This window comes from Apodemus sylvaticus, chromosome 6 (genome assembly GCF_947179515.1).
Source record: "Apodemus sylvaticus chromosome 6, mApoSyl1.1, whole genome shotgun sequence".
NCBI lineage: Eukaryota > Metazoa > Chordata > Mammalia > Rodentia > Muridae > Apodemus > Apodemus sylvaticus.
This window is the reverse complement of record NC_067477.1, coordinates 89,676,590-89,698,257: the sequence shown is the minus strand read 5'-3', so window position 1 is coordinate 89,698,257 and position 21,668 is coordinate 89,676,590. Positions and strand designations below refer to the sequence as shown.

General features: G+C 37.5%; 1 protein-coding gene across 17 annotated transcripts in view; it reads right to left on the bottom strand.

The window, feature by feature from the left end:
• The window catches only part of Hdac9 (histone deacetylase 9), an 858,974-nt gene that overhangs the window by 37,564 nt on the left and 799,742 nt on the right, over nt 1–21,668 (bottom strand). For all 17 annotated transcript variants that reach the window (XM_052185941.1, XM_052185944.1, XM_052185943.1 and 14 more), the window contains one exon: nt 12,015–12,099. In XM_052185941.1, the coding sequence (XP_052041901.1) occupies nt 12,015–12,099 (85 nt within the window). The remainder of the gene's footprint in view (nt 1–12,014; nt 12,100–21,668) is intronic.

Below are 21,668 nucleotides of genomic sequence, written 5' to 3'. Positions count from 1 at the left end.
CAATCATGAGAATGCGGACCACTTGGAAATTCTTTGCTAGTGGGAATGCAGAAAGGCACAGGTATTGTGAATTGTGCAGTGGATTTTAAAAGAGTTTATAATAAAGTTCACATAAGATTGATATTTTCCTATTTCTAGGCATTTACTCTAGAGAAATTAAAACTTGTGTTTACACAGATATCTGCATGTGGGTAGTCATAGAACTTTGTATAGATTTGCCTAAACTAGAAGTGACCCGGACTTTTCACAATAGGACAATGGATAAGTAAACTGTACTTTATCTGGTCAATAGATGCTACTCGACAATAAAATTATAAATAAACTAGTGATACAGCCAGGAAGAGGCATGGGGTTTGAATGGATTCAACAGTACAATAAAATCAGATGCATAAGGACACATAATTTACTATTCCATTTATTTATTCTCTGGGACAGCTGAAAACTGTAGACTAGCAAATATGTTAATAGCTACCATGAATTTAGTGTAATGGATGAGGTGACTATATACAATTCTGGGGAGATTTTCGGAGAACTTCTGAGTTAACACTATGACACGCCCCCCCCCCCCCCCCAAAATCTCTGCCTGCATTTGGGTGCAGGCTACCTGCTCTGTCATTCCAACCACTGATCTGGAATTCAGAAGAATAAACTGCTTCTTTGTTATGCCTTACTGAGTGATCAATTACCTGTTTGCCTATAACTGTCCAGACCAGTGCTTGGGAATACTGAATACAAAACTAAATAAAATATCGTCTTTCACTCCACATAGAATCAAAGAAAACCTATGTTAATTGATATATGATTCTATACATTTACAGATAACAATTATGTACACTTAAAGTGATACAACTTATTAGTTAATAAAATACATTTTACTGTATATAAATTTCTGAATATAAATAGAATATAATAGGGAAACTCCAAATGGAAGACAAATGTTGATGTAAGTAATTATACCATAAAGGGAAAACAGCATGCTGACAGGAAGTAAAGAGATAGCCTAAAGAATTTAAAAAAACAATAGTTAGAGTATATGGTACTAGCCAAGGTCACAAAGACTGTCATCTCATTTGTGTGGTGTTTCAGATGGTATGGATTGGCAATTCTGAAACTGCTTCATATGCATATGGGTTATATAAGTAACTATATGACAGATAATAAGACCCAGACTTCTTATTACTAGGAGATGGCAAAAAAATAGGGAAAGATAAAAAGTGTGGATGACATGTATATATTCTCTCCATATATGTTGTATGTATATTCTCTATCTATCTATCTATCTATCTATCTATCTATCTATCTATCTATCTATCTATCATCTATCTCTATATCTATATATGTGTGTGTGTCTCTGTGTGTACATGTATATGTATATTTGGCCCCAGTCAATAAGAAAATATGGAAGCAATGACACCCCAGTTGCATGGAGAAGTAGCTCACAATTTCCAAACACATTTTACTTTGAAAAGATCAGAACTCCTTGAGACAGATGTAAATCCAGGAAAAATGTCTTCACATATCTTTCAATATTATTCTGAGACTATTTCTAGATGAGATTAACATTTGACTCAGTAGACTCATTAGAACATAGCCCTTGTCAATATCAGTGTCTTACATAGAAAGCTAACTAGTGACATTCTGACTGTCAAGTAGGGACATTTATCTCCCACATCTGCCTGAGAACTTTATTTGGAACACACACCACTAAATCTTCTAGTTTTAGCCCTGGTCTGCAGACTTAGGGCTGAACCATCACCAATTCTCCCAGGTTTTCATTTTGTCAATAGTATGTCTTGGTGTTCCTTTTGTCTTCACAACAGATAAGTCAATTCTGTGGAACAGACATTGCTTTATATAACAGTTCCATTTTTTTCTATTTCTTTGAAGGACTCATACTAACACAGGCAGGAAAACTAAACTTATGTGAATCCACATGAGTTCTGAGCTGTTTAGAGTGCTGTTCTAAATAGCCAGAGTTGATTTGAGTTGGGAGGATAGTATTGGGTTATACGCCAGGGACCAAGTATCTATGGGTTTAATAAAATTATTTTTCAAATAAGGCAATATAAATGCTACAGATGACTAGATGTGAATACCACCAAGCTGGGGTGGTTCTGTCCAGGGATGTGGGACTGTCGGGTAACTAGGTGTGGAACATTGGTGACTTTGGAAAAGCGTGTGTTTTCCAGAGTTTGTTCTTAATGATGGGAGGAATTATACAGTGCTTGATTATAGATGGAAGCAATGTCTCTAAGAACACAGATTGGTGTCTGGCATTTATTCTAAGAAAGGTTTCTGACATTTGAGGAACAGAGGAAAGCGCATCTAAAGGAGAGTGGATGTGGAATGGTTGTTTGAAAGGCAGAGAAGGCTGACCTGAGACACAGTGGGATTGTAATGGGTCCACTCGAGTTTCATGAGCAGAACCGTAAAACAAATCCTTCTCTTGGACACCTGTTTGTTTGGATCTAGTGCTGCAATTAGTGATTTGTGGAACTAATCCAGACTTTATATATTCTTAAGTTGTTAAGAGAGATGGACAGAGCTGTGGCGATGTAGACTTTCTACTTTTCAAAGTAGAAAGTCGACTCATTTTAAATATGACATTACAGCTATGAATAGGACTCAGTGAGGGAGACGATGGGATGACAAATGAGGAGGAACAAGGACTTAAAAACTAGGAAGTATCCCAGAATCCTCAATGTGCAGGCGAAGCATGGCATGCCTGTGTCCTAACACACTCAGGTATCCATCTTTGGCAGAGACACGGTTGCCAATGCTGGTTTGAGATTCAGTTTTTAGTCTTCCCTCCCATCGGCTAAGACAATTATAGATAGTCATCTGCTGTCCTGTCCCCTCTTAATTCCTTTCTCATTCTTTATTTCTATGTTTTCTTTGGGAAAAAAAAAGTTAGTGGGGAAGAAGAGTCAGATTATTATTTCAGTAAAGTTTTATGAAGAACTGAAGGTGATTGGGGTCATCATCCTTGGCTTTGATTATTACATACTTCATATTTAACCTTAAAAATAATGCTGGATCACTTCATTTCTTACATTTGCCTGCTCTCCCTAATGATCTGTGTCCCTGTGCATTAGATTTTATAAATTTCTCTAAGTAGGTTATTTAGTCATTTAGTTAAAGTTCATATTTTGTTGAGCCCAATGTTCCTGTGCACTGAAGATTTAAGTGAGGAATACTTTCTGCCAGAAAAGATGTTCACTGGTTTCTTCTAGAAATTAAGAGTTAAATACCTAAAACCCTGTTTAAGGCCCACGAAGTGCCTGTCCCTACTTGCCAGGTCCCCAGAGCCTGTGCATATCATGTGCTCACACACCTTTCTCTTTCTCTCAGTGTCACCGTCCATTGCCCCCTTGGTACATCTCAATTTCCTCTGTTTTCCTTTCTCTATTCTGTTTACTCATATCATAGAAAGTTCAGCAATATATTAACATTTATTCTTTCTCCATATACTACATCTCTTTGATTTTTAGGCGGGGCCTGTTAAAGTTTCTGTCTATTACACATGAAACAGGAAGTTTGGGGGTTCTGATTTTACTTAAAAATAGGGTAGAGATGGGCAGGTCACAGAAGAGCATAGATAGGATGAAAACAAACTTTAAGATCACAGAAAATAAAATCTTAGGTTTCCTGTTTCCTTGAAAAGATCTTCAACAACATGCCTGGACTTGTGAGGTCTCTAGTAGCTAGGGATGGTTTGCATTTCAGAGAGATTGTGGGGACCAGACAAAATATATGAAAATACACAGCAAGTGCTCTTCCCTCAAACCTGACCATCTAGGGTTTTGCCTTAGCTAATGGGGTCCTAGAGGTATGAGAAACTCACCTGCTTAGGAAAAGCTTCAGATGCTTTCCTTCCCAGAACACTCCTGTTGTTAAAGACGTCTCAGCTCAGACCCACACATGATTTTATCTATTCTTTTGGTTTAATTAGTTTTGACTTGAAAAAAATGTGAATGAAAGTTTTTGCAACTGCAGAATGCCAGAACAGGGAAGCGGGAAGGGGTAGATGGAGGAACGGGGGAGGGAAGAGGGTTTATGGGACTTGCGGGGAGTTGGGACCCAGAAAAGGGGAAATCATTTGAAATGTAAATAAAAAATATATCAATAAAAAAAAAGAAACAAATAAATGACTAAACCAAGTTAAATCTCTAAGCAGACAGAAGATTTTTTTTTTTAATTTGGGTGCATTTTAGTGGTGGGGCTCCTCCACACAACAGTCAGACTTTCAGTGTTTCAAGAGAATGGTGAATTAAACAGTCAGGATCAACTTCGAAAGAGTTATGTGAACACACTTGACCTGGTTGTGATACAGATGAGGGTGGGTGGGGTTACCAGTGGAACAAAGCCTAACCCTGCTTTTCTTCAATGAAGCTCTGCTTGGTCCAGGGCTCTAACATCAAGGCCTCTGTCTACAGCCAATGGCTCTATGACAAATCACAGCTCACACCTGACAATAGTCAGGGCTTTAAACTCAACAGGGCAGGGACTTGAAATCCTGCCAACCCTTGCATTTTTTTTCTGATTAGATTTGTTTTACAAGTTTACAAGGGGCTCCAGAGTGGACCCAGAGCACTGTGGCTCCTTGGAATTTGGCACTGGGCTTCCAGACCTGACTATAGCTCAATCTCAATTAGTCTGGACAACCAAAATTCCAGTTTTTAAGTCAAAGTGATTCCCTGCCCCTCTATGTATGTCACCTTTGAAACAGATGGTGTAGTGGGGGATGTGCACATTGAAACTGAAGCAGGAGGAGTAAGTTTACCTGTGAGCCAATGGACCACAGTGGCTTGGCAGAAAGGGTGTGGAGCAGATCTGCTGGGTTTGCGATCTTGCATCTACCTACTCATTAGTTGTGTGTCTCAAGGGAACTTAAGAAACCAATGGCCATCAATGTCCTTAAAGTGACAACGAGATGAAGCTCACCTTACTTGTTGGGAATTGTTGGGAAAAGTTAATTGTTAGATGGTATTAATGAGGGTCTGAAGAGAGCATCCGGTAGACAATGGGCACTTAATATTGGGTCTTTGAACATTTGCTAATAGCTTACAATACTGGTCTTGTATAAGCAGTTTCATTCACTGGCTCTCTATAATGTCTGTAGAAAATAGATGCTTGGAACAAAGCAAACATTTCTCCAACACTCAAAACTCAGCAAAACTTGTTTTTTTTGAAGCCCAATTTTCTTCATTTTCTTTCAAGTGCCCCGTTTCCTAAACTACTTTCAATTTCATAAGATAAATATTGACATCTTTTGCTTTCAAAATCAGAAAAATCTAAAAATTCTTTATTTTCTCCATGCCAACTAATGACCTTATGCGAATTCTATTTTGGAATAGCCCTATATATCTCCTATAGGCACAATAAAATTTTAAGATTTACTATTATTAATTTAAATTATGTATAAGGTTGTGTGTATATGTCTGCATGTGGGTATGTGCATTAGAGTACTGATGTCCAAGGAGCCCAAATATATGGAATCCCCTGGAGCTGGAGCTGACAGATGGTTTTGAGCTGCCTGTCATGGGTCCTGAAAACTAAACACAGGTCCTCTGGAAGAGCAACAAGTACTCTGAACATCCAAGCCATCTCTCTAGCTCCTACAATTTTGCAAATGGAGGCCTGATGATGCTTCATTCTGGTGTGAAACCAAACCTTACATCCCTGAAAGTAAAAAGTCCCTTTCCATCACTGTACCTTCTCACTCTTCTCCCCTGGATTTCAGCAGAATAGAAATGGAGAAAAGAGGAAAAAGAAAGATCAGGAAAAAGAAGAACATAAAAGGAAATGGTATGGGACAATAGTTCAGTGGAAATTTTGAGTTTGGGCAGGTATGCAGTATGTAGTCAAGTTGTTAATCAACTACATGATGATTTACTAAGTGCACTGGAAATGTAGGGAACTGACAGTGTTCATGAGCCACTGTGATAAAATATTAGGTAATTTCTCTAACATCAAGTGATACATGCAAATTCCTATTAGATGAGAAAGAATCTGAATTCTCTCCTGGATGTCTGATGGAAATGCCTCTTCCTTGGGGAAGAAGGAAGTATAGTGTTTCAGGGTTGGCAGAGGGCAGCTGAAATGGCATTGCTGAGGAATGAAGACATGGTTGCTACCTTACAGCAACTTTGCTTACTTTAAAAAGCCATCTTCATTTCTTACTCTCCAGATATCTTTTGAACTAAGAGACCCGAATGGCTCATGCACGGTCATTGGTATTTCTTATTTTGTCAATTAGTTGTCTCCTATTGGAAACAGAGTGTAAGTAAAATCACCCAAATTAGCCTTCTTTTGTCATTCTTGATTTATCAGCATGAATCAATGTTTTCTTCAAAGGATAGCTTTCAGAACTAGAGTTTGAGCCAGAAACAAAACAAAACAAAACAAAACAAAACAAAACAAAACAACAAAGGAACAGGAAAAACTTTAGAAGAGCAAGAAGAGGTGGGAAAAGTTCACTCAATAGCACACATGTCAAACAGGAAGCAGAAGCAGTTATGAGGAGGGTGAGGTGTCAGACAAATTGCCTCGTTGAACAAAGTCTGTTTCTTTCTTATTTCCCTAAAATACAGAAGAATGTGTGTGATTCTTGCTTGCCACACCGGGCTCAAGTACATACTTATTTTTACCATTCTCCTGCATCAAAGAAAATCATCACCCTTTGCAAACTGGCTTAAAGTTGGGTATACTCGGAGAACTATATACACACTTTTTTCTCCCTAAATAACACTTCACAAATGTGTTTTTGAAAACTAGATAATAATAGTAAGGTCTTAGTTACTTTTCTCTTGTCATCTGACACTATGACAGAAGCAACTTACGGGACTTAACAGTTTTAAAGGATGTATCAGTGACCATCACGGCAAAGACCATGGCAGCATGCAGACATGCAGCACAACGAAGCAGTAGCTAAGAGCTCACATCTCATCCCTGAGAACCAGGCGAGAGAAAGCGCTGACTGGAATGGCATAGACTTTTGAAACCTCATAGCTTGGCCTCAGTGACGCACATCTTCCAGTAAGTCCCCATCTCCGCGTTCTTCCTAAACACTTCCACTGATGGAACACCAAGCATCCTCACACATGAGCCTATGGGGCCATTCTTACTCAGACCAAAGCAACGAGATTTACATGGAGGAGAAATGAAAGTTCATCTTTTATCTATGTGATATATTTGATAAGAACATATGATGAAATTACAAAGACTGTCCCTTCCTCATTTTGACTTTTAGCAAAATAAGAAAGCCTACTAAAATTCAGATTAACCAACACAAAAGAATGCTTACAGTGGAAAAAAGATAAAAGTGAGGCTTCAAGGAGAAATTTCTACATTTCATGTATAGTTTTACTTCTTATCCCCCTAGCCCCTTCCCACTAGTAACTCCAAGTAGAAAACAGGGTGATGGTGCCTGCTCTGATATTCCTCTTGAAACCTGAGGAAGTGGTTTTCTCAATGGTCACATGATTGTTGAATAGAAGAGAGGATTATAGAGGGATTCACATCATTTTAAATTTCACCACTTCATGTTTTTCAACTTGTCAGCTCCAAACCACTAGATGGTTGCAGCAGCTTGAAAAAGAATCCCAAAATCCTTGTGCACACATATATTTTCTTGATCCTAAAATCAAAAGACACTATGATTATCACATAGGAGGTCCACAAAGTCGGTTGTCACTGACAGAGGGTAGTCTTACTAAAAAATTAGATGACGGGAGATACTTCAACTTCTCATATTTTGGGGTTTCACACATAAAAATCAGTATCATTTGTTATATGTTTTTAGAACTTAAAATTATACTCTTTCAAACTGAATAAACTTGATTTTATGGAAAATTGAGTTCATGGTTCTCCCATCCTAATTTCAGTGAAGCTGTTGTCATGGGACAGCACCACTACATGAAGACTAGAATTAGAAGACCCTGTGTCCTAATATGCTGTATAGAAGCAAGGGAAATTTCAGGGTCACATTGATGTCATAAGTTGTAAGCACGGATTTTGGGAAAGAACACATACACGCACACGCGCACACATTGCACTCTTCTGCTGCTCTGGCCTGACTCCTCCCAGGCAATGCTTGTTGGTTATTACTGCTGTGCAATCAAGAGCCAGACTCAGGTCTGAAATCCATGTCTTCCAAGATTGTCAGTGGAAAGAGCTATACATAAAAGTATATTCATAGCTGTACTGACTCATCCTTGTGGGTTGTGATGTAGGAAGAAAGGGGTTTTTGTATATGTCTTGTTTGTTCTTCTTAATGCCCTTGTATGGTTGGTGGGAGTAATTATATTAAGCTACCTTAAAAAAAACCTGATGTTGTCTAAATAAAGAAGAATGGAACAAGAAATTACTGGCCAAATAACTAATCTAAAAACAATTTGAAAAGCATTTGTGCATGTCAATCATTGCATGAACGTTTATGTAAGACCAAACAAGCAAAAATATCAGTGCCACAATTTGTGCTGTGAGTGGATATAAAGATAAATAAACCCATACTATATGGCTTACTCTTTAAAACTGAATACTATTCCTTTGTCTCTACGCATTACATTTTTTATGTGTTTTTTCATTGTTAGACATGCAGATTTTGCTCCTATCGCTTGGCTATTCTGAATAGTGTTGCAATGAACACTTAAATGCTAATATTTTTAAGTCCTTTTAAAATTATTTTTGATATGATTTTTGATTTGATTTGAAGACAGACAACTGGATCATATATATGGTAATTTTACTTTCAACTTTTACAGGACAAAGAAAACTTTTTAAAATATATTACCAGCCTTACACCCCCATTTCTTTTAAAAGACAGTTAGTCCTTATATACCATTCATTATCATGAGATATAAGTAGCCTATATAGAGGGTGGGTGTGCTCTACCTGTCAAGATGAATGAATGCCTTCTGCATGCTTATATTGTTTCCGTCTTCAGCTAAATGGACAAACTAGGCAAAGATAGGACCACAGGGATGAGCCTGTTGCAAAACACACAAGAGAAGCATGTGGCCAGGCAGTGGGCCAATGCTAATCAAAGCATCCAGCACCTGTGTATCCTCAGCTGGGGGCTCAGTTCTCAAAAAGAAATCCACAGAAGGCCTGTCAGCACCTTGTTGTGTGCCTTGGGAAAGGACTCTCTAGGAACGTGCCTGAATGTTTCCCACATGCTAGAGCCCACCTCTCAACATTTACATGGCTCCAAAGTGCTGCCCAGAGTCCTTCAGAACCTGGGCTAGGAGGTGGGCTAAAACTCAAACACTTCCTTTAGCCAAAAGGAAGACCCGTGTAGGACTCACGGACCCGTGAGGTACTGGGATACACATGTGAAAAACAGTGTACATGTTAAAAGAAAGGTGACTTCTGTGGCCCATTTCCCAGGAGTGAGGTCCATGGTTTCAGAAGGACACCATGCTTGGATCTCTCCATGGCCTCAGAAGGACACCATGCTTCGATCCCTTTTCTGCTGTGAGCTTCTCAAAATTCTTACCACAGTTCTCATGAGGAAGGAGTCACACGTTTCCTTTTTTCTTTGTAGTTCAAAAGTTATGTAGCCATGCTTCACTATTTTTCATACAGAACCAGAAATGAAGAATCTGGTCAAGGGCCCATAGTACTCCAGGGCAGTTAGCATGAAAGAGTGGGATATGGATCAGGGAGAACTAGAGGAAAATGGACAGTCCTATTTTGTAAGGAAATTGAATATTGTGCATTAAACTCGAAGCCCATAACTTCCCTAGTCAATACGAAGTTTCACCCTCTAAAATGCCCACTTAGCGTTGCTGTTCCATGGACTTTCCTCATTTCTTTTCATTCCTTTAGTTTGACAGACCAGCCTAAAAGACATATACCTACACTTGGAACCAATAGAAATACAGCCCAGTGTCAGAGCACAGTGCTGAAGGACTGTCTGTACTGATTTTCACTTGTCTCCATGCTGAGAAGTCACTTCCAGAGTTCTGTTTGTCTGTCTGTCTGTCTGTCTGTCTGTCCTCTGTCCTTTCTTTACCTTGTCCTACCACCATTCATCCTCCTACAAACCACAATCGAAATCTGAGTTAGGATGACACTACTACTCTTTCTTAAAAGTTTTGTTTTGTTTTTTCATCAGAACTCTGTCCCAGAACTGGTTATATTACTTGCAGGGCCCAGGGCAAAAGGAGGGCTACTTATTCAAAAGTTCCTAAGAATTTTAAGGTAGCAACAGCAAGAATAGTGACTCAAACATGGACCATCCTATGCATGGGATCTGCATGTCCACAGGCCAAAGGACCATGAAGCCCAATCCTCCACGGCCAGACTATGAAATATATGCTTTAACTAAGGAGTCCCTTTTAAGCAGCTAAGCTGGCTAACACTGAGAATAGCTCCAATGAAGCTAGGGATATGTTCATTTTCCTGAAAATACATGTTATTCAAATTCATGAATATAATATGTCATATGACTGGATATGCAAAGGGAGAGAACCTGATTTCTAGGCAGAGCATGGGGCTCTCTACTAGGAGCTGATGCAAACATTCATTCATTATAACATTGAAGAATGTGAATCCAGTGTTACCTACTCAAATCTACCTACTCTCAAGTTCTAAGCTTCCATTCACCTCAAGCCTCCTCTTTGCTGAAGGAAGCTGCTTCTTTGTCATTGCTTCAGTGTCTCCAAAGAGTTAGACATTGTATTCTATTTCACTCACCAACTGGACTGTAAAATCCTTGCAGCCAGAACCTCCTCTACCTTCTTTTCTTCATCTTCCTCTCCCTGCTCTCCATCTTGCTTTTCCTAACCTTTGTGCTTTGACAACTGCCCAGCACATAACAAAGCCATTCCTAAGTGCTGAAAGCACACAAGAAGAGGTTCCTGTGAGGGCTCTGTGTGTATAATGGCAAAAGAATCCTTGGAACAAGAAAATAGCACATATGAACACCGAACTCTCTTTATAGTGCCAATGGCATATACAGGGACATTGGATCAGATCTGGATAAACATGAGAGGGATGTCATAGATCATCTAAAGAGTCCTTCTGGGGATCTGAAATGGTACTTACTGGGATCTTCTGATTTACTCTCAAAACAAGAGTCACAGTCCTGAGCAGACTGTCTACTAGATCAGATGAGCATTCCCAAGTTTGTGTTTGGAAACCATTGGCTTCTATATCTTAGCTTTATCCTAGTAACTTTGCTCTCTAATATTTAAATATTTATTTTTATGTTCTCTGAAAGTCTTTATATATAGTCAATAAGCATCCAGTGGATGCCTGAAGGGTGAGATGTATGTGGAGGTTTATTTGAGTGTGTGTATGACATTATTGGCATCAAAAGAATGGGAATATAATCATTTTTTTCATAATCACACCTCATACACTCATCTCCTGGTTGTCACTGTGCAAGAGAAGACAGGGACTCTTAAATATGGCAAAGGTTTCTCAGTGGTGTGGAAATCGTGCTTCTGTGGAAAATCAGCAAAGCTAACTATTTTTTTTGTGATCATCCTTAGAACACACTTACCATTATGTTTTTCTCTTTGTGACAACTCTCAGGTCAATTTATAGTGGGGGATTTTGAGATCTGTGAAGGTAATGGTCTAATAAAAAAGTTCACCTTACCATGTTCACCAGAGTTGAACTTTGTCATGATGATACCTTCTCATTCATTTCCCATCCTTGCCAAACTTAAAACCAGGACATAATTGGCAAATCCCAACACATTTAGGAGATAGCTTACTCTTAGTTTAAACTGTACTACACAGTCACATTTTCCAAATTTATTTCATTGCTCTAGATCATTGCTCAGTGGTTGAAATAATTTTTAAGTACATAGAAAGCATTAGAAGAACAAGATCTAAGAGTAGGTTCTGACTTATGACATCAGAAAAGACTATCACAAAGTATAGCAAATATTTCAATAAAATATATGTATAAATAAAAATAATTACATTTGTGCTTTTATTCCCAATTTAATTTCAATGAATTTGACCTAATTAAAGGTGAAGAAGAAACTGAAGACATACTTTGGATTTCAATGGTCTTCTGTAAAGAAGCAGCTGCGTTTGTATTCACAGACTGGTGGAGAACATCTTCCTCAAGAGGGCCAGGCTGCAAAAACAGGGGGAGAGACCATGGCAGAACGTGAGAACTTCATAGTAAGTAGCACAGAAGCAAAGCAAGTGAACAGCCTCATCCTCAGTGGCCTGATCCAGGAACTGCTTAACATTTAGCTAACAGCAGGTTCCCAGGTGTAGTTGGTTATATATTACGTTTTGTATCCATGTAATTAAATTCCAAGGAGCTTTTCTATTGGTCTCAATATTAATATATGGAGACCCTGCAGCAGGTGCACATCTGTGTATTAGTCATTTAAACTCTGAGTTATTTGTATAATTTTGTAGGCTCCTAACAAACCAGATTCTATCATGATAGTATCAGCAGCCGAGGCCATGAACAAACTCCCAGGAGAGTTGCATCAGATAGAGTGGACAGTCTATTATCCGTATTTCAGTGGTGCTGTTACATTTAATTGTCATAAACATCAAATACTTCCTCGTTGTAAGCCATGAAACATTTGTTCCTTGAACAAAGTAGAAGCAAAAACTATATTAAAGAAGCCAGAGGAAAGAACAGCACAGTTCCATGTAACTTCTACTTCAAAAATCACACTCGTATCAGCCTCAAGCACAGGACAAATTCTTTCTGTGCAAATCCATTATGATCTTCTGGAATGACATCTATTTTTTTATGGAGGAATTTGGCAAACATTTCCAGAAATGCAGGAGATCTTTTGATAATGCATGGAGTATCTCAATTAGAATCATGTCTGATGACTTAAATCCTCGACACATGACTATAAGTGTACTGTGAGGTAGAACAATTGCAAAGAACATAACCACCTAGTTTTGGGGACACAGAAAGCACACAAACAATAGTAGCAAGACAACAAACCCTAAAAGTCTGTTTTCCTAAAAAATTCAAGTTAATAACTTCAAATAAGATGTGGTTATGGTTAAACACAGAGCCATATGCAGGAACTGCTGTCACTAGATATACCAAAGAATAAACTCATCCAAGTTTCTTCATCTCGAGGAAAGAAAAACCCCTAAGTGATTATAAATTTCTACTGCATATGCGAGTGAATCTCACCCCCAGGGTCTCTCTGAGTTGATTATTCTATACTTCAATCACGAGATTGAAAACAATAGCACCTTTCTTCCAGATGCCACAGGATAACAGAGTACCTCGGGGATATTTATACATGAGTAAATTCACTAAATATAACTTTGTAGAGTGTTTTTCTTAGCTGCCAAAGAAAATGCTTTAAAACATCAAAAGGCCTGTGTGCAATACAGTTTAGTAAGGGGGGAAAACTCCACTATACCTAAGACAATGTCAACGAAAGGTTGTGAAATCTTAAATGCTTATATTTGGTTAAAATCATTTTTAAAAAGCAGGGCTTCAAATTGTCTCTTTAAGAATATGTTATCCTGGCACCAGATCTCATCTCAGAGGAATGATTGAATACTAAGCTGAAAGTCCCTTGGAAAATGCTTTCTGAGGGATTAGACAGGCTTGAGTGAGGTACTTTGCTCATACACAAACTTTCCTTCTAGTCACTGCTTTCTCAGAACCTAGAGAGAAATAATTTTTCATAGCAATAAAATGTTTCGAAAAAAACACTTCATGTTAGAACTTACACACAAGATTGGTATGGTTAGTTCTTTCAAAAAAACCTTCCTGAGACTTCAGATTAAAAAAAAATGCTCACAAACAGAACTGTATTGGATAGGGAGAGAAAACTAGAGACAGATTGCAAATATAGAAGCCCTGCTTCTGCAACTGGATCACCCTGAGGTCTGTGGGCTTGTTCTTTAAGTCCTGGGTAATATAGAAAGTATATGTGGTTCCGCATACTGAGTGTGAAAACACAAACACATCTAAACCCACAATTTGGAGTCTTCACTTAGATGCCATGAAGTTGTACCTACTTGTAAAAGCAACTCAGAGAATTAAGGAAATTAAATTGATCATTTAAGCCTCTCAAACCATTTCCTCGCATGTTTTAGGTGAATGTCATCTGAGGGTTTAACCTTCAGTAAATTGCACCAATTTGTTTCATTTTGAGTGTGCACGCACAGACAGGGCTGGATTCAGAGTGTTCGCACAATGTGGGCTCTTTATTTTCACCCAGTAGCTCTGCAGAGAAGGCAATGGGCAGGAGTCTCTCCATTGGCAAGGAAGCAAGCAGCATTTACGGGCTGTTTTCCTAAAATTAAAACCTTGTATGGAGGGACCACAGAATTGAGTTGCATTTTTTAGGGAATTTGTTGACTCAATCATTTAGAATTATGAGCACTAAAACCATCTGATTGAAGCATCCACTTGATAAATATTTATGAATATTGGTCATTATTAGTAATCTAATAACTAAGTAATGAAATAATACTAAGTAAATAGTAATTTTTAATAAATTTGGAGCCAACATGAGAATGCACAGTAAAACTATGTTAAGTACTTTGACCAAGAAGATGTAGCCAAAATATTAGCTATTGAGACTAATCAGAATTAGAGATTAAAAAAAAAGAAATCTGACCAAACAGACAAATTTTGCAGACAAAATCCTTCAAAAGATGAAGTAGATCCAGATATAAGAAGTCTTACACACCCATCATGCTTCCTATCAAGCAAGATCATTAAATAAAGCCAATCTTCATAAAGTTAAGATAAATTATACAATTTGACTACAACTTATGGGCACACAATGCTAGTTATTATCTTTGTTATGTATAAGATATAATCATAACTATTCCTTGCATGATTTAGGCTCAGTGATAGAGAAAACTATGTTTCTACAGCTTTGACATAAAATTGAGGTATTGTGTGGACAATTGTGTCTTTGTTCACTTTCACCTGTCTATCACATGATTTCAAAGGACTGCCGCTATTTTAAAACACCAGTTACAGGCAACTAACTAGTGATCAAGGGAGACTTAGAAGCCATGGACTTGAGTGGTGGTGGTAGGGAATGTCTTAGGAAATATGGGAAGGGAAAATGATGCAATTACAGTTTAATTAAAAATGAATTGATAAAAAATTCAAAATGTTTTAAAAGCAGTAGCAGGAATACAAATAGAATGAGATTTTTTTTTAAAGTACAGAAATTAAGCTTTAGCACAATTTGGAGCATATAAAATTTCACAATGGGGAACATTAAAGCCACAAATATGGATTTAGGTGAATACTTGTTCATATGTCTAAAAACATTTTCTTTAATATTCTTGTTCATAACTTGGAATTATTCTATATATATAATATATTTGATGATATATTTATAAATTATCTGTGTGTTTATTTATTTATTATTGATTGTTTTGATGTACGACCTTAGTAAAACTCCGTCTGGACCTGGATTTATGAGCCTTCTACATTAATCTCCCACCCTTCGCATTATAGGCATGTGTCACCACACTTAGATATAAATACATTTTCAAAATCTTTTGTAGTTAATTTTAGCTTTCAGAGACTTCTAAAGATCATTCAGAATTTTTATAATATGGAAGATTTATCTAGCATCTCCTTAAGTTGACTAGTTATATAAAAACTGTTTATATTTCTACTTTATTCCCTGTACTATTCTTGGTATAAAGAGATATAGTTGATTTTTATCAACTTTTCAAATGAATTTTAATCTCAGTCTAGTCCACTGTGGTCCTGTTATGTTGAGGAATACTCTTGGCATCAAGAACTGAGTAGCCACGCCTGCTCCTACCATCCTGGCTCTGATAATCATTCCTGCAAGACTTGATAGGCTCTGCTGTTGTTCAGAGACGTTTCTTTAGTACTGTATTGATGTCATCCTCAATTATCACTCAGAGGTGAGAGATGTTAGTCAAATCTTAACATCAGCCTCATTAAACCTAAGTATTAAGCAGACATTAATAAAATAGTTTAATAGATTTGTTGCATACACAATCATATATAATAATAAGATATTTCTCATTCATCCTCAGTCTGTATAGTGTTTTTGTTACCTCACTATACTAATTCTCACACTGTAGTGTTGAAATAAATAGTGAGAATCTTGAACATTTGTTATTTTAGGAAAAAATGTTTTTATATTCCATCATTGAAACACAATTTTAAAAAGTTCATATCTATTAAACATTGTATAATTTTAAATAAACTATAGTAGTCTCGATAAAATTCTCTTTTATAAAACGTAGTACTTTATAATGGTAAAAATAAATAGGCTTTAGTTATGAACAATGACAGAGGGGACTCTCACAAACATGATGTTCAGAAAAGGCACTATATACAAAAGAATATATATGTATAATTATAATATTTCATTTTTATAAAGTTCATAAATGAAGAATTAAAGTATGGTGTTATAATTCCAAAAATGAGTTACTTTTGGAAAGGAGAAAATGGGTCTGGATTATTAGGAACTTAGATTATCTTGGACCTATTCATGTGATGTCCTTGTGATTCTTTATTGAATTGTTCATATTTGTGCAGACTTCTGTATGTGCTTACATTTGACTCTTTAAAAACAGCTTTGGAAACATAAAACTTCCTCCAGAAACGTAACAGCAGGAAAGCTCTCTGACATAGGCAAGCAGGACACAGACTGACTCTTCAGACCATGCGGCCTCCACTGTGCATTGATGCTCCTAAGAAACTCGGAGAGACTGAGGCGCTGCAACAGCGCCATGCTCTTAGCTGCAGACCATAAGTCCATTGGCAAAGGCAACTGACTGTCTGCCTACAACATTCAAACAACTCAGATGAATCCAAAGAGCATTCAGTTTTAAGGATCAGAGGGATTATCAAAGAATGTGATGGCCACAACCAAGAAGACAAGAGAGGCAAATCAGGATACTCACTTGACCTTCCACGCTGATGAGCTGTGCATTATCAATTCCCCTGTGAGGAGGGATTGATACTTAAAACCCTCTCTCTCATCTAAATAATTTCCCAAGAATGACTGCAATTAGTTGTATATGTTTAATTTGATTGCATAAGTAAATCTGGTAATAATTTTATCCATACTGTGAATTATGAGTCAGCCATCTTAAAAATAGCCATTGTTATTAGTTTGAAGTCACTCATAGTTTTCACCTAATAGAATTGGAGGGGATGGAATCAGAGTGGATTCTGTTGACAATCAAGTCAATAGACTGGCAGGCTATTAATATCATGCTTAACTCTCACCCCTGAATGTATAATCAAGGATGACATCAATTCAGCACTAAAGAAAGATCTCTGAACAACAGCAGAACCTATCAAGTCTTGCAGGGTGGAAAGGAGCAGGCATGGCTACTCAGTTCTTGATGCAAAGAATATTCCTCAGCATAACAGGACCACAGTGGACTAGACTGAGATTAGTGGAGGCTAATTTTTATGTTTATTCTCAGTTTTGATCTACATATTCTATTTTTTTCCTGAGGTCTTGCTATGTAGCTCAGGTCAACCTCAAACCTGTGGTAATTCTCTTCCCTCTGCTTCCTGATTCCAGACTTGACAGGTACTTGGCACCATACACAGCTTCCTTTGAATTTTATTGAAGAGATTTGCACAAAGAATTGTTTTCCATGCCACATCAGTGACAGGCTGGTGGTATTCACCAAGTGGACAGCTTCATTTGGCTAGAGATGAAATCCATGGTAAAGTTTCCCCATGGTCTGTGTCAACCTGTCCCTGTGATGCCACTGAGCTCAGACTTGAGTAGAGCTCCACACAGCTGACTTTTCAGAGTCCATCAGGAGAAGGCTGCAGCATCGCTGACGAAGGGACCTGTTCATTGACAGCCTGAGCGAAGTTGCGCCTAAAAGTGCTTTCCCCAGCAGCTGAGCTCCTACCGCCTCCAAGTCTCACTTTAGAGCTTTCATCTGTTGTTTTTATTGCAGTAACTGTTGTTTTACTCAACAGTATAGACAAATCCACTAAAATCTTTCATATTCTTCATCGAAATCCAATAGAGATGATACTCTATTTCACTTGTATAGCTATGTTGTCTCAGTCCTCTCACCTTGGCCCTCCTACAGTCAGAACCAAAACTAGAACATCCATTCAGAGCCACCTGCCATTCGAGGGAGCCTTACTGTCCTCACTTATGCTGTCCTCATTTATTACATTATATAATGTACCTTTTCCTTAGATACTAACTGGTCAAAGCCTTACTTTGTATCCAAGGTCAAGGGTAAGTCATACTCCTCTGTAAATAAAATGAATATCCCTGCGTTGCATCCCTAGGATCCTTAATAACATTCTCATTACTCTTCTTGCATTGTATTTCTGCTCATGCAGTGGATGTCTAATAAAAGGCCCCAAGATGAATGGGCAGATAAGATCATTCCATGATGTTTGATTTCTTATAAAAATGCTTTCTTTATTGGTAACTATAATCTATGACGTGTTTAAGCTCACAACCAGTATTTCTTTTAACTTTATCTAAAAAACCCAGACAGAAATAACTCAGATGATTTGCAAGTAGTTTTGAGTTATCTGGACCATGGAGCATTTCCTGAATCAGATGGTTCAACATCTCATGAATATCAGAAACCCCTCTCACAGGGCATATCTATATTGGAAAGAATCTTCAAATAATATTTTTTCCAAAAAATTTTACTCCCTTTAGATTACCCGCACAACTACTTTTGGAGTAGAGACCGGTATCAAAATTGAAAAGAGGAGCATGGTGGGAAATGTCCTTCTGGCATGTCATACACTTTCTCTCATCCTCTACTCATGAAATGCAACTATTTAGGATCTTGTAAGCATTCCCAGATTCACACCAATTCCCCAGTGGACTAAGCCTCAGTCATACATAATCTAAAGGATGGAAAAAGATGATAGAACATTGTCTTCATGTAAAAATCCAACACAAACTCCACCCTCGAGCCTCCAGTGAACAACTGGACACCAATATCTCAAGGGTTCAACTTTGGGGTAGCTGTCAACATGCATTAGAAATCAGTTAAAGATGTTTTTCTTTTCAGTGTTTTAGACCCCCTAGCCTCCCACCCCACCAATTCATCTTTCAAAACAAAGGCAATCTCCACATTTAGCCACTGTCTGTGAAATTCCAGTCAAAGGAGAAAGCAGCTGAATATAGGTTACAAGAGACAGTAGTTATTTAGCAAAAAATGGAGGAAGAATGGAAGAGGAAATGAGTAAAAAAGAAAGGAGAATGGAAGGGAGTGAGTGAGGAGGGAGAAAGAAAGGAAAGACAGGAAGAAAATGGAAACAAACTAGAAATCCAGCGTTAATGAGCAAAGGCAGCCAAGAGCCTACAGCATCATCTCAAGAGCTTCCTTTGCTATAAAATTATGGGTTCACACTTAAAAATATTGTCCTCTCTTTCTCAAGAGCTTAATCCCACTATTTATTCTTGTATAGTCTGTGGCTTTTGTAAGGTCCTGTTCTCAACTCATGACCTGAAGCTTCTCACCCTGTATATCCTCTTCTTTCCTTTGCTCAGAAGAATGTTTGTTTTTAGATTGGATTCCATAGGGTTGAGAAATTCCTAAAGCTTTTCTCACCTCTAGGGAAGATTTCTTTCAGGGGAAACAGCCTGAGGTGCTGCTAATTGGCTTTGTTGAACAGTAGTTGAAAGTGGACTTAGAGAAACTGAGTATGTTTGTGAGCCAGCTCCAATACAGATGACTGAAATAAAAGTCTCCAAAGGGTGTCGCTGTTCCTGTCTCTAAATCTAAAAATGAGGTGGCTGTTCCCAGAGCTGTATCGGATGCTTTTCCAATCGATCTCAAGATTTTTTCTCATGTAGGTGTTTGATTTCGCATAAATTCCAAGCTGGTGTTTTTAAGGGCATCAGTTAAAAATATCCACCATAATTTGATTAAACTGATAACCTTCAGTTCTATACTTGGCCAAGAAAAAGAATAAATTAAAAGAGAGAGAGGCTTCTAGTATGATTTCAAAAATCAAGAAATTCCTCCAGGAATTTCTTGTACCATACTCAAATTAGTTTTAATCTAATAGCATATTATTTGACTGATCTTGTGCAAATTTCATAAAAGAAGAGTTAGATGTTTTGCTAAGTATATTGTTTTCATGCTGAAAGTATTTAAAAAGAAAAAAAAAGCCTGTTTGAGGTGTAATCTTTAAGTAGCATTTTCTTAAATAGTGGTTTTTGGTATTCAACTGTGTCTACAAGTATATGCAGCTAATGGTTTCAGCTGATCCTACAATTCCTTGAGGTTCTATCATATATTAGTTTGCTTATAATAAGTTAGAAGAAGAAGGAGGAAGAGGAGAAGGAGAGGAAGAACTGTTTTGTTTTGCTGTATTGACAAGGCTTGGCCAAGAACAACAACAAAAGAAATAGCATTTTAAAAGCTGGCAATATATGTCTGAACTTTAATCCTCTACACATGGATAAATACATCTGACGAAGTGCAGAGTCCCTCACAAAGGCCCTCTTGACCCTTCTAATTTGAGCTCAATTGCATGCTCATGGTTGGGAAGCTAGTTGGTTCTGTCAGTGTTTTAAGCTCCAGCTTCACTACATTTTGTTATTTGTAAAAGTGAAATCCCAGATAATAAGTCATAATTGCTCTATTAATCACTTGCAAGGGGGCTTGGAGGGAAATTGGGATTTTTTAAATTGCAATAATTGGCATCTGAAAGACGTCGTTTTTATTTTCTTATCCAGAGATTACCACATAAAACTGCAGTGGAAATTGCATGTAGGCACTTTGGTTAAATGGCAAGGTATATGCAATAGGCCGTATATATTATTTTTTTTTCTGCAGAAATGAAATTTAAAACTTCACTGTAGTCACAGTGACCTTTGACCTGACAAAAAAGTATGCAAGCCAGGCCTTGGATTATAAATTATATTGTCAATGAAAGTGAGAACTCTTTGTTTCTTGGGTTGTTTCAAGTATTACATTTTCATTTCCTCTTTCCAAATGAATTATAATATACAGCACACTTGTGCTTTTTCTTCCATTTTTCATTTTGAAAATCCTTCTTTCCCTTTGCTTTGTTCTTGTGGGTGTAGAGAGATCCATTGCAGCAAAATTTACCTTTCATTGTTCAATATACCAACTCCATCTGTCATTCCTGCAGCATCCCATGAGAAAGCTATATCCATGACTATGTCCCTAGAATTTTTAGGAGGAAAGATCTGAAACAACTAGAATAAACTCCCCTTTCTTTAGATTAGGATAAACAAATTTTAGACTTTGCTTAAGCAATTGAATATGGTCAACCAAAGGAGACAAGATCTTAACTAGTATATTTTAGTCACAAGTATCTCCTAAATAATTTCAGTCATCACTTCCTAAGTTTTATTTATTAGCCATCTCTACACCCATGTAGACTGATTGAGACTGGTTAATAGTGTTTTTATCTAACTGTATATCAGAGCCTAGTTTGCTTTAAATACCATTGCAGAGATTACACCATCTTCACCAGAGATACAATTTTAGGACTGAGAATTTGGTTATATACAGAGATTATCAAGGGTAAAGAGACTCATTTGAATGGGTGCTGAGTCACTAAATCTGTTCATCTGTGTCATCACAATGCACAGATCATTCTGGTTTTCTGGTGACACCAATCTGAGACACTATCAAAGTTGTGAGGATTACACAAGTGATTAAAGACCATGCATGATTGTTCTAAAACACATTATCCAGTGGAAA